The 16,388-nt window shown below is 41.2% G+C and overlaps 1 protein-coding gene across 1 annotated transcript in view; it reads left to right on the top strand.

Moving 5' to 3' along the window:
* The first annotated feature begins 7,172 nt into the window (after positions 1-7,172).
* Positions 7,173-16,388, top strand: part of PSD3 (pleckstrin and Sec7 domain containing 3) — a 405,283-nt gene continuing 396,067 nt past the window's right edge. The window contains exon 1 of the mRNA XM_018576857.1: positions 7,173-7,895. Coding sequence (XP_018432359.1) covers positions 7,173-7,895 — 723 coding nt within the window. The remainder of the gene's footprint in view (positions 7,896-16,388) is intronic.

Genomic DNA, 16,388 nt, shown 5'->3' with positions numbered 1-16,388 from the left:
ATTAGATTTCTTGTTTCTTAAGATGGCCATACATCAGTAGAGTTTTGTTCAAATGTTTTGTTCAGTTTTGACCACAGTGACAAGCAAATCAAAAGAGTTGTCATGTACCTGAGTGGAGACCGACCGTTGAGGAAACGTCCCTTGCGGCCCTTGTACCTCGACCCTGAGGATGGAAACAGAGGAGGAGTGACAGCAAGCTGCACGAGTGCCAAGGATGTAGCAGACACTTGTGCCAGGTAGGAAGTCCAGAATCTGGAACGGAGGCAGGTCAGGCAGAGCCGAGGTCAAGCCGGGCGGGCAGCATGGTGTTTGAAGCAGAAGACAGGAGCAAGATCCAAACAGAAGCCAAGGGTCAAATCCAGTCCAGCAGCAAAGTACAAAACAGGAAGCAGGAGGAAGTCCAATGAACAGGCCGAGGTCAGGAGGCGGGCAGCAATCGAGAATGGTCAGAGGCAATCCGGGTCAAACACAAGAAGTCAGTAAACAAGGCAGGAGCAATGAACACAGGGAACTAGCTGAAGATCATCCGGCAACTAAGGCAGGTTGGTTTACATAGGCCAATCCATTAGCAGCAGACGTGTCATTTCCTGTGCGCCTTGCGTACGCACGTTTTCGTGCGGAAGTTCGTTGTGCACACATGCGTACTAGCGCCCGTTTTCCAGTTACTCGGAAAACGGGGCCAGGCACATGCATAGAGGTGCTTGGTGCCTTACAGGAGCAGGATGGAAAACTTTTCTCATTTTTGAATAAAATGAGTTGAAACAATGATGCAAGGTCAAATGCTGTGACAGACTATTTAAAATGAACATTCAAACATAATTCTAATAGTGTATGGCCAGCTTTCGATTCTGTATTGAGTATAAGTAATGTACATATTTGTACAACTGCGGTAAACAACATATACTTATGCAGCAACCACTAAGGATGACACACCAGCATCACATTGGTTGTGATATATAATACCTTTATTTTGCTGTCACTGGCTAGTATGTCTGTACTTACTCATCTTGGAACTTGTGGGTTCCTTTTCAGCATTTTTTATATTTACATTATGATGTCAGCTGGCAGGACTCAGTCTCTGAAGAACAAATTAGAGTGAATTGTTCTTCCTGCAATCATTTTTTCATTGAACTTCCTTCCTGTGCTTGGTTAGTTAACGTACAATCATCTGATTGAGCACATCCTTTGGGAATATATGTAACAGATCATAAAAAAGTTGAGACAAATAACATACAAAGATTTATAATACATAGTTGGCAACTAAACTTGTAAAATACTAAGTATCAATGCTCATTGTTAAACAGGCAAGCTATGATGATATCAATTTTATAATCATGCTTTTTTAAGCGGTGTTTGTAGAAGGAGTTGTGATATAAATACTGCTGACTTCTGTGTATATGGAGCTCTCTGCACGTTGGATCATTTTGTCAATGAATAATTGTGTCTTCCCAGTATACCATGCTGTATAATCTGATTGCATGTGCTTCAGATGGACTGAGAAAGTATTGCTTGGATTGCAACTCCAAAGCTATATAGTATTAGTATATTAAATTAAGATGTTAGTGTAGTGGAGATCTACAGAGCTGTATTAGGCATAATGGAAACCTTTTTGTACAAGCTCTACTCCTTCTGCCATGTGATTGTTGTAGTATAAAACCACTTTTTAACTGTGCAGACCAGCACACAAGAGAAAGGGAAGTCAGTTTTATGCTTGCTAAACTATAAAAAGCCTTCTGACTGCCCTAAACATCCCTTGCACTGCATCCCGCCTGCAGGTAACCTACTGAATTTAGCCAAAAATATCCAGAGGTGTTCAAAAGAAGGAAATTAAAAGGAAGTTATCACATTTTGAGGCCTGTTGCTGCCCACCTCTAAACCCCAGACACAAAAAAACTTGCACTCTGCAGGTTGCCATGATGGTCAGTCATTAATTTGACAAGAACCCAACCATATAGCCAGTCTGTTTCATTTGTGATTAGCATAAAACACAACTGTTGCAGGCTGGAATACGTACGCTGATACATTGTCCTCCAATGTGAAAACTAGCTTGGTTATTTTTGTTATGTGTGAGTATTCGTGGCAAGTTCTATGTCACACAAATTTCTGACACCAATAAATTAGATTTGAGAGAATTTTCATCACCTTTATGTATGACACTGATAGTTGTATTGCATAGGATACTTCTATGTATACTAATCGCACTTAAAAAATTAATTTAGGACACATAAAACAAGATATAGTAAATCACATACCCTAAATCTCAACCTAACCTAATTCATAAAGCAGATCTCCCCTTTTTCAATACCCCTCCTCCCTCACCCCCTCCTGCACCTTACCTTAAATTCAGTAGTCTATTGGCTGGTCATGTGATACAATGGGGTATTTTCCAGGGTGCAGGGAGTACATTTAAATCAAAGGCAGTCTGCAGTTGTGCATAGTTATACAGGGCCTGCATTTAGGGATTCTCATAAAGCCCAGTACACCTATAGCCAATTGGATTTGTGTATATCCGTGTATAACCATGTAGAGCCGCAGCCTGGTATTGTTTTGACAAGCCTGCCTGGATGCTGGTGTGTGCTGCACCTTGGCTTTGACTCCCAGGACAAAACTACATGGCAATAATATAAGCATATGACCTTTGTGGCTGTATACAGGAGCTCTAATATTGCAGAGAGCAGAATCAATTATCTGACATCAACACCACTCTCGGCAGCATTGTGCTGTGATCTCTCTCCAACATAGAGATGCACTGGGAGAAAAGGAGGGTGTCCATGACAGCCTGGCCTTCATTCATTTTTAAGCTTTTTGGGTATTTACTTTCAAAATAATTTTGGAAACTGCCTTCTTTAACTCTCAACGTAAGGGCTCAAGCACATGAGTGCACATGCTGTAAATTAGGCTTTCTAGTAGTTGTACACGGGTATATGCCAGTACATGCGTAAATCTGCGTATAAGGTACTGATGTATTCCCTGAATGCTGACTCAGTTTGGGGAATGCATCTGCATGCCATACATGAATTTACACGAGTACCAGGGTATACCCATGTACAGCCAGGCACAGTCATTCCTATGTAAGGATGGCTGTATGCACCAGCTCTGTATCCTGGGTGCCAATAAAAGCAAATTTAAGTCAGTGGCGGACTTAAGGAGCCGAGGGCCCTGGTGCATGATTTCATCTTGGGCCCCCTCCTTCCCACTCCCAAGGGGGGGCAAGAGCGGATCTCACTGGTCCCCCCCCCCCACCCCCGGCGGTCTCTGCACCAGAGGAGCTTACACTCTAATGTCCTCCCACAGTCACACACTATTATTATACATTTTAAATAGCTCTGACATATACTGCAGTGCTGTACAGAGAAGACTGAGCCAGTCGCACTGGTTTCTGTACAGAGGAGCTTACACTCTAATGCAGAATGGCACCAGCTGTAAAACTCCCAGCAATACATTATACAGCAATGCAAAACAGTATATGAATTTGACTCTGGACTCAGGAATGCACTGGGCTCTGGACCCAGCTGAGACCCCGTAGAGACCATCCAGGAGTGACCCTGCACAGCCCATCTGAGACTCTCTATTGTCGGCTCTGTAGGGTCGCAGGTGGGCTGGTCGGGTTTCCTCTTCCTGCACACGCAGTTCCTCTTACCTGCTGCTGGGACCCAGCTCCTCCACCTCCGGACCAATGATGCTGGGCCCCAGCCTTCTCCACCTCCGGACAAGCGATGCTAGGCCCTGGCCACCTCCAGACCGACAATGCTGTGCCCTGGCCTCCTCAACTGCCAGACTGGCACTTCTGGGCCCCGGCCTCCTCAACCACCGGACTGGCGCTGCTGTGCTCCGGCCTCCTCCATCTACGCTGCTGGGCCCCACCCTCTTGACCGGGCTCCCCTCTGCCCTGGGCATGGCGGCTGTTATGCTACTGCCCGGGGGCAATTGACTCATGGCTTAGTCCTCCCCGTCAGTGGGCGCAGGCCTCCCCAGCCTCGGGCCCTGGGCAGTTGCACCGGCTGCACTGCTGGTACTTCTGCCCCTAAATCAAGTTGTATGCCCTTAAATGCGCCCATGTAAATGAGCCCTAAATTCTAAACCCATAACATCAATGTTACAATAATATAACCATCCCAAAACAAATATTCAAAACACCATAACATTGATATGCCATTATATCAACAGTGGAATTCCAGGAAAAAAATTAAAAACGTTTAATTGGTTCCGCTAAGTTACCTCTAATGCTTGATATACTGGGTCCAAATGGGTGTTGGGCTTGCTAAAAAACGTGGTTGTATTCATGCCTGATACTACTGTCAGCTTTGATGTTTTGGCTCTGCTGCTGTGAGTTCGGGAACTCGTATAGTGAAGAAGAGAGTTGCTCCGTCTTCTCCCTTCCTAGCCCCTTTTCCATTCATAAAAAGTATTTTATTCTTTTCACAGCATACAAGGAATTCTGTGATTGGACAAGGGGTGAGGAGTGGCCAATAAATGACAGGGCCACCCCTTGTCCAATCACAGAATACTTTGAATTCTGTGAATAGAATACAAGACATTCTATGAATGGATGAGGGAGAAGAAGCAATTGTCTACAGTACTTCTCTGTGCAAGTGTGGAACTGACAGTAGCAAAGCTGGAAAATCAAAGCTGACAGTAGTATCTGGCATGAATTTATCGACTGGTAGATCGCGATCGACCTTGTGGGCACCCCTGATTTATGTCAACGGCTATTTTATGGCAATTAGAGGCTACCTGTACTTCCATTTAATAGTTTACTGTACATAAAGTGACAATGAAAAATAAAAATCCCTGCACAGATTTAAATTTCAAAGTTAAACTTGAAGATACAGTATGTCTGCAAATATTCATAATATATTTTACAAAGTCAATGTCAGTGCGTCTTTAGCCCACACATTCTCAGCTAGTGGTACAAATAGAGGCAAAAACTAATGTTCCTAGTATATTCTTTTTTTTTCAGGTTACAGGTTTTTTTTTATGTAACATTCGGAAAATGCTCCATTTTGGCCTCAAAATGGAGCTGAGAGGCACAGGTAATAGGTATTCATTTATATGCTCCTCAGCTCATCTAGTGGCCATAATGTAAATGTAGTATTTTCTGAACGTTACATTCGCACCACCAAAAAGAAAATATACTATGAATGTTTGTTTTTGCCTCTATTCTCACAGAACAAACATTTACAGAGGTTCACAGGCCAATGGCTCTGCATATTGTTTATAAAAAGTCTCCTATGTGATTCTCAGCAAACAATCTACTAGATTGTAAGCTCGCACAAGCAGGGCCCTCCTAACCCTCCTGTTTTGAACTGTATTTTAACTGAACAGTCTCCCTTTATATTGTAAAGTGCTGCACAAGCTGTTGGTGCAATATAAAATCACGGACAAAAACATTGGCACCCCTGTATTTCCGTCAGATAATGCACCACTTCGCACAGAAAATTGAGAGCTGAATTGTCAAGCGTTTTGTCGCACCGATTGAAACGTAACAATATGCTTAGGTGTAAATGGAGTCTAAATTGTAACCTATGTAATCAGCTAATCATAGCACTCATTTCCATTTGGGCGTGTATAGTAGAGGATGTGATACCACTGTGTACCGTCATATACCATGTATTTGTCATTTTAATCCATCTTCACTGCCACTCTATTCTGCAGGAATCCAATGTTACCCTGGCCATCTCACTGGAGCAGCATCAATTAACTTTTCTAGATGATTGCCGAACTACAAATTTAAAGAAGACCAAGCCCCAAGATTACTGTTAGCATTTGATTATTACTAGAGCCCCCAGGAAGAAATATAGAAATAGAAATATTATTATTACTATTATCATTGTTATCAGTTATTATTAATATTATTCCTTGGATCAATGTTAGTTAGCATGAACACCATACTTATAACAAAGTTGACAAAATGTAACTGGTAACAGTTTAAAGAAAAAGTTTAAAAATAGAGGGCAAGTAAACCTGTTATGAATGAAATATCTGTCATTCCTTACCTACCTTTATAAATGCTATTTGCCTGGCTATTATGCTGATCCGCTTGCTTCAATACTTTCTGCCCAAAACCATCAGGGAGATCAGGTTGGAGAAAAGTCAGTATATACGTTCCAGGCTAGTAACTGTAAGTACTGAAACAAGAGGATCAACAACGACAGTAAGAAATCAGGGCCCATTCACCGAGCTGTGTTGGGCTGCTTTGGGCATCCTTGGTCATAGACATGTGCTATTAGCTTCGGAAAGATTAGTTATACAGACACATTTTCAGAAATTTGTACATTCGGATGCATCCAAATTTACAAATGACAGAAATAACATATTAATACAAAATCCGAATTTCTGCTAATGAAAATTTCGGATGCATCCGAATTTCTTTCCCGAATGAAGTTTTATTGTGTTAAGGATGAACTTAAAAAAAAAAGTCAGGATTTTCGTTAGCGGTAGTATGTACGCATTTTCGTTACGAATGAATAGTGTTCGTCCGTAACGAACATTCGTTCATACTACCGCTAACGAAAATTCGGATTTGTCCGAATCACGAAACTAATTGACTTTCGGACCCGAATCCTGAAAAAAGAAATAACAAAAAATCTGAATAATAAAGAAACTAAACAAAATTTTGGCCAGCGCACGTGCCTACTTGTTCAGCACAGTCCCAACGCAAAGACAAGCAAATTTGCCTTGTTTACAATCAGATCAGTCCGCATTGCAGCGGCGTGCGTTGAAAAAAGTACTGCATGCAGCACTATCATTTCAGTGCAGCGTGGTGCAACGCAGTCCACTGCATCACACTGCAGTGAGGCTGATAGAACTAATAGCATTGTAATTTCTTGACTATTCAATACATTTCTATTAAAAAAGAAGTTACGGTGTGATGTGCTTTTTCCAGCACATCACCATTGCAGTCTAGAGAGTAGGTCAGCAGCTGTGTTACATCAGTTTTGAACAGGTCCTAAGAAGGAAAAACTACAATGTCTGTAATATGAAAGGATTCTTTTTGCTCTGAAAAGTGACAGATGTTGGTATTATATTAAATGAATGCAGAAATGTTTTTTCTTTTTCCCCTAGATATGTGTTCTACGGCAGACAAGGATTTCAGGGTGATCTGGGGAAAAGCACGGTACTTTTCCATGGTAGAATATACAATGATTTCTTGACAAGTTCACGGCAAGGAAATGGCAGATCAGCAACAGATGAAAACTTCCTTCCTCTTTATCCAGCTGAAGTCACCAAGCAAATCTGCTCAGCATTCACAGAAGGCGTGCAGTTTGGCAGAGGGAAGTTTGTTAGCTGCAAGCAGAAAGGCATGTGACACCAGGGGGCCAGATTCTTCTGTGAGAGAAGACACACAGCCTGCCCTCAGCAAGCTAAAGATAGAGGCAGACAGCTCTGCCCAGAAGAGAGTGTCATGCTTAAACATCTGCACAGCAATGAGCAATGGCACCAAGAGCAGCCCATCCACTGCCCAAGGCTACACACTGGCCAAAACCAGGGAAAGAACCTTTACTGATGATCAGGAGGAGGGTTCTTGTAACCAACTCAGAGAAAATGCAGCCTACAAATCTACGGTCCCAGTGAGAAACCAGTATGCCTCACACACTAACTCTAACCCAAGTCACAGTTATGTCTCCAACTGCTGGAATGTGATGGATCAACTTCCCAGCCAAGAAGAAGATAAGATGTGGTGGAAGGTTGAGGTACTCAAGCCCAGCCTGGGAAACCCACCGATTCATCTGAGGAGCCCTGAATGCAAAACTTTCCGGGATGCTGTAGTGGAAAAATCAGCTGTATTAACAGGGATAAATGACAGAGCAGAGGGAAACCGGTTGGAGGGGCAGATTCTGGCTACCAAGTACACCATGTCAGTGACTACTGCCAGCCCTGTCAAACTTGAAAAGGTAAGCCTTTCTTTAGCGATCAGCTTTAGTCATTAATTAATGTATGTGCTTAAAAAAAAAATCTACATTTGTTAAATTCTTGGCAGTGATGATCTGTAGACATTCTAATTACTGAACCGTTAACCTTGACATTACAGGCCTGATTGCTTAAAAAGTCTTGACCATAGCAACCGTTCAGCTTCTAGCTGTTCTATTTCTAGAGCATGTTATAGAAGTTTTTCTGCTATTAGAAAACCAGTTTTCCAGTTTACATAAATTAACCCCTATGCTCAGTTGTAAACCTATAAGATATTTCACTGTTAGGTATTTGCAAATACAACCCCCCCTATGCCCCCCCCCCCCCCCCCCCCCAAAAATATGTTTTAGACATCTGGTTGCTAAAACTCCATGCAGATGGGAAAAAAAGAAAAAAGAGATGTCAAATTATGATATTGGCTTATTGTGTAATATAATATTAGTGAGTAAGGAGAGTTTAATAACGTGCAGATATCACTACTTTCTGCAAGTGATTAGGAAATCAGAATGATGAAATCTAGATTAAACTTGAGAAATAGTTTTTAAACTCTCAAACTCTTTTTCAATATTGAATATACATTGCCCAGGAAAGTATTTCTTTACATTTTTACCCAAGCACTTAGGGCTTGTTCACACCAAATGCAGACAAGATCTGCAGTGTAGTGTGTTTTGGTGTGTTCCGGGACTTTTTTTTTAGCCTAAAATGGGTTTTCAGTGCATTTGAGGCGTTTACATGTGTTTTTTATGCATTTGCATGCATTTTGGTGTGTTCCAGAGCAGAAAAAATAGGACATGCTGCAGTTTTTCCACATGCTCTGGAACTGAACGCTCTGGAGCCCAATACCATTGGAATACATTGGATGCATTTGTGATGTGTTCTGTAACTGCTCTGCATCTGCTCCGTGCTTGGTGTGAACTAGCCTTTTAGAGTAATCATGATTCAAAACAGTTGTCTCTATTTCCCTCAACTTGGCATCCCTGAACTTCCTTCAGTACAAGATCACAAGGGACAGAGAAGTCTGCAGCAATTAACCATCTATTAGCTTGGAGAAGGGAGGAGGGAAGAACAGGGAGCAGGAAAGAGGCTTGTCTTACTGTGCCTGTGTGTTTGTGGAGACACACACAGGTTACTAGCACACACAAGGGTGGCTCCATAGGACACTGCAAGGGAATGGAGCCACCCTAAAACAGGATATTTCTGAATGACACTAAAACTTTTAAAGAACTATTGGGAAAGTAAAATATATTCTTCCCAATAGTTTGAGCCGGCGTGTCACAGCTGCAGTGACTCTATAGCTGATCAATCACAAACAGCTGATCGAAGGAGCATGTCGGAATATTCTCGCTGAACAGAGCTAGAAACCAATCAGTATTCTGACAGCAGGAGATTCCTCAATCAATGCTCGTAAGCATTGATGGAGTAGTCTGTGCTATTTTCTTCGTTCAGCCGGCAGGTTGAATGACGAAAATATATGTGAACTGTATAAAAATATATGTGTGTATACAGTACTTTAGTGAAGAGGTGAATCTTTGCTCATTGTAATACCTAACCATCTGCAAGAGAAATAAAATGGACTGCTTCGTAAATGATTGGCAGAATAATGCTGCCCTATTGGTAAAATAAATGTTTAAATGAATGTAAAGACATGAATGCTTATCTCTCTGTTGTCCACATAACCAATGTCTACAGTATTGAAAAGAAATCACTGGCTAAAGATCCTGAAGCCTGAAGAGTGTTGATCTCCTGGTCCCTTACTGCACTCAGTGGTTTGGTCCATCCTCCAATACATCACTACTGTGTCCTATAATGACATAGGGACCATCAGAAAGAACTACTGTGTGCAGCAGGGTCCTAAAAGAGTCAGATTTTGCTGGATCTACATCCGGTGATTTCTCTTCACTACTGCAGAGATTAGTATCACAGGCAGCAGGAAAGGTGAGCATACTGTATCTTCTTTGAAGAACACACTTTATTTCTAACATTTATGTCAGAGAAAGTGTCACTTTAAAGTGCACACAACTTCCTAACTAACTAGTTGGACATTCTTTACTATGGTAAATCAACCCTAGTATATGAATACTTCCATGATAGCTTCTAATATGTGGCACCTAGTCACACAAGTGTTTTTCTTCATTACAGAGACTCTTCACGTGTAAATACATCACCTCTACTAGTTTCAGGTAAACAGCTAACAGAGCCCAGAGAGGCGATTTCACAAACAGCTGGCACCTGAAACATATATTTGCATTTGCCAGAAACAAGAATCAGTCTTTGTTTAATACAGAGTAAGCCAGTTTTGTGTTTTAGTACACAGATCATCAAACCACAGCCAGCCAACAATCTTGAGGCACCATTCACACCTAAGCATGAGTGTAGCAAGGGGATTTAAAGGCTTTTTTGAATGTTTGTACAAGTATTTTTTGCGCAACGTAGTACAGGAGCAGAATCCTGTGTTTTAAGCCCCAATAGACCTTGCATAGACTGACATGCATAAACATATATTTTTTAGGCACTCTCATTAAAGTCTATGGTACCAAAACACACAATTCTGCCCCAAAAAAAGGTGTGACTGGGGCCTTAGTGTTAGATTGAGTGGGGAAGGGTTAGAACTTCTGTTATGTTTGAATTTTTTTGTATAAGACTCGATTGGGGAGATTTTCCTTCACTTCCCGCCTCTGTGACATCAAGACAAGAAATAATGGGAATGGGTGTCTCTGGTATAGGAAGGCATGGACAGCATTAAAAACCTTACAGAATTTAAACTCCTTCCCTACTTTAGACCCCATTCACACCAGGGCAGTTGCGGATCAGCGCGGTTTTGGAAGTTTTTATTTGCGTTTAAGTGCTGAACCGCAATTAAAAACGGCCAAAACCACGATGAACAGCACAGTTGCACAAATTACATGAAATTTTAGTATTATGTCCTGTAAACAAAGTTAAATATAAAACTAATGCTATACATGTAATGTAAAGCTGAACTCTAGGCAGCTATAAAATATACAAATAATTGTAATTTTTAAATTCAAACATTGTACGTACTTGAATTTGACCTGGTATCCTCTTGCAGTCACTGTAGAACGGAGCTGGAGTGTGAGAGGAAGAAGCAGTACAAGAAGCCAATCAGTTAATTTGCTTACAAGAAGCATTCTGATAGTAAGAGAAAGCTAAGTGACACAGAGATGAGCTCATCACTGTACAGCTTTTCCTATCCCTGTCCAGTCATAGCCTGGGATTAGAGGAAGTGGGTTGAATGATGCTGTTCCCTGCTCCCTCCAGGCTGGTAGACCTATCCCCTCAGCCTCTTCTCCCTCTTGCTTCAGTGGTCTAAAGGCCGCTGATGCCATTGGATCTCTGTTAGGCTCAGCAGGGTCTCTGCTTGGCTCTGCGGGGTCCCTGGTGTGTTTTTTTTTTTATTTTGGGGGGGGGGGGCCAAAAAAAAATCTTGCACCAGGGCCCTTTGTTCCTTAGCTCCGCCACTGGATGCCATCACATCTAATGCAGGTTCCTTAGACCGGCATTAGACGTGAGGATGCCAAGGGACATTCTACTACCTGGGGGAGAAGGAACGGGGACTGTGTATATAAAAGTGCAAGTCCCCTAGACATAAATGCAAGGGTAGCTTTTTGGTTTGCCTAGAAATGGGCTTTCAGCAAAAGCTGTTTTTGCTATTTTCTTTTTTTCTTTTAATGAGCTATTCATGTTCATCTTGTTATTTTTGGCTGTAGCTATGCTTTGAAGTCTAATTGTTCACTCAGACTAGAAAAAAAACAGTGGTTCAACAACAGGGGTTGCAGCAGAAGTTAGCACCACTACAAAGACTCTAGCCCTGGTGGGTTCCATCTCCAGCACAGTTCTAAGTTAAGAATATTGTCTAAAGGTTTATTTTTTCTCTTTGGAATTTCTGCCATGGCCACTGTCTGGTCTGGTTTTACACTTAGTGTAGACATTATTGAAGTTGATTTTATTAATGAAAATATGTTGTCATTCACAATTTGCTTCAATGCCCAAGGGAGTGTATCTACTGTCTTGTGGAAACACTGATCTAACGTCCTTTCTTTGTTTTGTATACAGACATGCATATTAGGAAGTATTTAATCCACCATTACTGCACACAACAGATAGGAGTTGCCTTGGAGCCTTCTGACCTATATACTGTGTGTGTGTGTGTATATATATATATATAGGATGCACCGATATATATCGGCTGCCGAAAACATATTGGCCGAGAATGGCACTTTTGGCTCAATGCCAGCCGATTTAGCGGCGCATCCCTGCTTTCTTTCCTCCCCGCTGGGACACAGAGCAGTGCCTGAGAGAAACTGTGACAGTCGACCGAGCGCTGCGGGAGGAGAGCACTGTGAGCGGCCGGCGTCTCTCCTCCCACACCACTCAGCCTCCCATCACAGTCCGGCAGAGCGCTGTGTGGGGGCAGAGACAGCCAGAGCTGTCACAGGAGGCTGTCAGAAAGGAGAGCCAATGCAAACACTTACTCACACAGATCAGTGATCGCTAAGTATTTGTACATAATTGAGGACATGGTATGTTTGCATGGTATGTTTACTATATCCTCAATAGGAGTGAATAGGAGTGATCTACTTCACCTCCTGTTCATTCATAGTTGTAGATATAGTAGACATACTATGTTCTCAAGTTATGAATGAACAGGAACACTCAGTATAGAGGATTCCTATTCATTGATAACAGGGGCTGCAGAAAAAAGAGATTGAGGACTTTGTTTGGACTCCTAATATTTCCCCAAAGCCCCTAAAAGTAAAGTAAAAAAATAAAATATTTAATAAAAAATGAATAAAATATCAATATAAAACAATTACAAAGTTTATAAAAAAATAAATACAAATTAAATATTTAAAAAAAATTAAAATAAAAAACATTTTCGGTTTCGGCCTGACAATTCATAGCCTATAAAAATGAAAATATTTCAAAGGACAGTGTATAGAAACAGAAAAAAATAATAACAAACAATACATTGTTAGTCATCTATAACTGATTGGCTTTTTCAATGCCAAGAACCATAAAATGAACTGACTAAGGAGACAGAACGTCTAGCTACTGACATACCAAAATAAAAATCAACCAAAGGCTCATATAAGACAGCAATTTGAGAAGAGAAGTGTGAAAGAGGCCACAAACACCTAAACTGCTTGTTTTGTACATGAAACACCTTTAGTTTCTGCATATACTTCCCGTCATTGCTTATTCTTATTGGAATATGCACTTAGTATGATCATTTCAGAACATTTTTGAGAATGCATTCCCATGGTTATAATTGTATTTCAATTTTACACTATATGGACAAAGGGTAAAAATAGGTGATCAAGAATTTCTTGGTCCAGCATTAAAATAAACAGGTCATAGGCATACAATAAACACATATTATGCACAACTTTTGGTCCTGTAGCCGTGAGTCATTGGGCTTTGTCCATTTGCTCCCTGTTTGCACCTGAAAGAGGTAGATGTACAAAGAAAACATAACAAAGGGTGAGTTCGGGGGGAGGCTTGGAACATGGAGAACGATGGGGGATTTAAAGTTCTCATTGTCAAAGCGAGGGTAGAGTCAGTTTTTGCCAACATATCGGTCCCAATTCAACCGCCTTCCCTCTGAGGACCCCACACCTCCAATTTTCTCCTCAGCACCTCCCTCCTAGGCTGCTGGTTTCTTCTCACCTGTATGTTTCTCCTCAGCCGCACCTTCCTCCTGGACCGGCGGTTTCTCAATCGCCATATATAAATATACTGTGTATGGATGCTTCTATTACAATGGATGCTGCTTCTTGGGACTTGGGAGTGATAGAATCAGCATTTGAAATAATTTAAAAGCTTTTGGAGTTTAATATCAATTTAAGTAATACTACACAAGGAGGAAATGTTCCAGAAAGAAAATGAGGTCTTCAGATGTGTACATGAGAGCTTTTATGGCAAACCAGGCAAATGTTATGAAGGCCTGACATTTAAGTACAGTTATAGGGGATGTTAATGAGATGAAGCAGAACAGATTAACTGTATTCAATTAATGATAGAGGACTTTCATCAAATCACTCACATGCTCATAACACCAAGGTAAGCAAAACTTTACTGTGAAAAATATCACTTGGGATTTCAACAAGCTGGAAGAGTGCATTTATGTGATACAGATAAGCGGACAATCTTCCTGTGGTTTGATAGGTTAATCACATCACCACTCCATATTAATTGCAACATATTAATAAATTGCTTTAGCCATCTCTTGGTTCAAGCCTTCCAAAACTTATGATGACCATTAAGAGGCCGATGTTTTGGTAACAGCAGGAAAGGGTTAAAACTTTTGCCAAATGTAATGACTGATTGGGATATTTCTGCTTTCTTCCTGCCTATTTGATATGCGACACACAGAACAGGAAGTAAGAGGAAATCTCCCTAACAGGCAAAAAGACCACAAAACAAACATTTTACCCTCGCATTGGGGTAATGGCTCAGGTTTTGTTGCTGCCTGGTTCCTAGGGAGATTTCTTTCACTTCAGGTCCAGGAAAAAATCTACTGAACAGGAACGCAGACATTATTTAAAACAATTTTTGACTATGTTATGCTGAATGGTATACTTATGTTAACATATGATGTATTTTGAGAACTCGTGTCCAGTTTGAACATGTTGAATGTTCAGGATGAGTAAACTATATTGTTGTTTTATAAAGCTACTATGGCTATTTTAGACATATTATAACAGCAGATGCCCATATCATGGGAGTGAGTTGATTTATTCAATTAGCATGAAATTATGTTAACTGTGACATGTCCCATAAGGATAATATCTATTCCTATGTATGTGGCCAATTCTAGGAGATGTGGATGGAATATTTTTGATGTGGATTTTAATATCTTTTTAGTCAAATGTCTTAACAAGTATATATGGTTACTTAATAAGGTTCCTTTTAATATTTCTATGGGCTGGGGAATGCTCTAAGCTGTATATGTAATTGATTCCCTTCATGTACGTATTTTTTGCTCCATAAGACGCACTTTTTGCCCCCCAAAAGGCGGGCAAAAATGTCTGTGCATCTTATGGAGCGATTGTGTGAAAGCTGAGGGAATCCCTATCGCCCGACGCCCGGGACATGCAGTTTCGGGCACCGGGCGAGTCGGTTTTTTGTACATTTAGCCCTGCTCCTGACAAGCAGAGCTAAATGTATAGTGTGGAGCCGCCGCTCGTTTTCATACAAGTAATCTCCTTAGATCACTTGTATGAAAGGAGCAGCGGCGATCCTGTCCGCAGATCACTGAGACAGTGGTGCTGTAATCACAGCTCCACCTGTCTCAGCTGTCAGGAACTACACAGAACCCTACCCCACGTCTTATGGTCAGGTGCGTGTTATGGAGCACAAAATACGGTATCAGTTTTTGGAATCTGGGTATTTCCTAGCCCTGTTCTTTGTGGTTTTAGGTTATTGTTTTATGTTTATTCCTACAATTATTATTCTCCAAAAACATGAAAAATACAAAGCAAAACAACATCCAAGTTAAACACATCAGTATCCAAAACAAGGTTTCAATTGGTTATTGTTTTCGTTTCAAGGTGGAGATTTTCCTGCTGGGCTGACTTATAGCCTGTTTTATACAATTTAAAACCTGACAGAAGTTGCTTGGAGTAAGACAAAGGTTTGGTTGGATTTAGGCTTTAGTTTACAATTATATTTATTTACAAAATACAAGGCAAAGGGGATTTAAAAATAATGGATACTACACTTAGGAAGTATTAATTTAAAGTAGTATTAAACTCTCAAAATGTTTGTCTGTATTGAATCCAACAAATATACATTACCCAGCAAATATTTGTTTGAATTTTTGCAAAAGCACTTACAGTCATCGTGTTTGCAAAAAGCCGGCTCCAACTTCCCTGAATTTTCTGTCCAGTACAAGATCACAAGGAACAGAGCAGTCTCCAGCTGCTGCCTATCGACTATCTTGGGGAAGGGAGAAGGGATGAGTGAGAAACAAGGAGGAGTGGAGTGGATTGCCTTGTTGAGTTTGTGTGTTTTTGGAGACACACATAGCTTACTAGCACACACAAGGACCACTCCATAGGACCCTGCAAGGGAAAGTAGCCATCCTGAAACAGAATATCAGGACCAGTGCTCAGGGGACCAGCTGATTTTGCAAGTAACTAAAAAACTTTTAAACATCAAGGAGCAGCCTCCATTGTAAGTGATGTCATCAGCATTTGAAAAAGCTTACAAACATTCTGATTTGTATATCACTTTAATGCAGAATAACATATTTAAATACCTGGTGATCCTGCCAGTCCATGGCACTCCCTCTTGCAGGGTAACAATGCTATTTAATGTGCAGTGAATTCACTGCACTGTTGTAATCCTGTATAGCGCCATTCTGACATATATCACATTGTTGCCGCTGCTTATAACCAGGGGCAGAACTACTGCCGGTGCAGCTGGTGTGGCTGCACCGGGGCCTGAGCCTGGGGGGG

This window comes from Nanorana parkeri, unplaced genomic scaffold (genome assembly GCF_000935625.1).
Source record: "Nanorana parkeri isolate BGI_ZX_2015 unplaced genomic scaffold, ASM93562v1 scaffold78, whole genome shotgun sequence".
Lineage (NCBI taxonomy): Eukaryota > Metazoa > Chordata > Amphibia > Anura > Dicroglossidae > Nanorana > Nanorana parkeri.
Note: the sequence above shows the minus strand (reverse complement) of the source record. Positions and strands in the feature narration are given on the sequence as shown.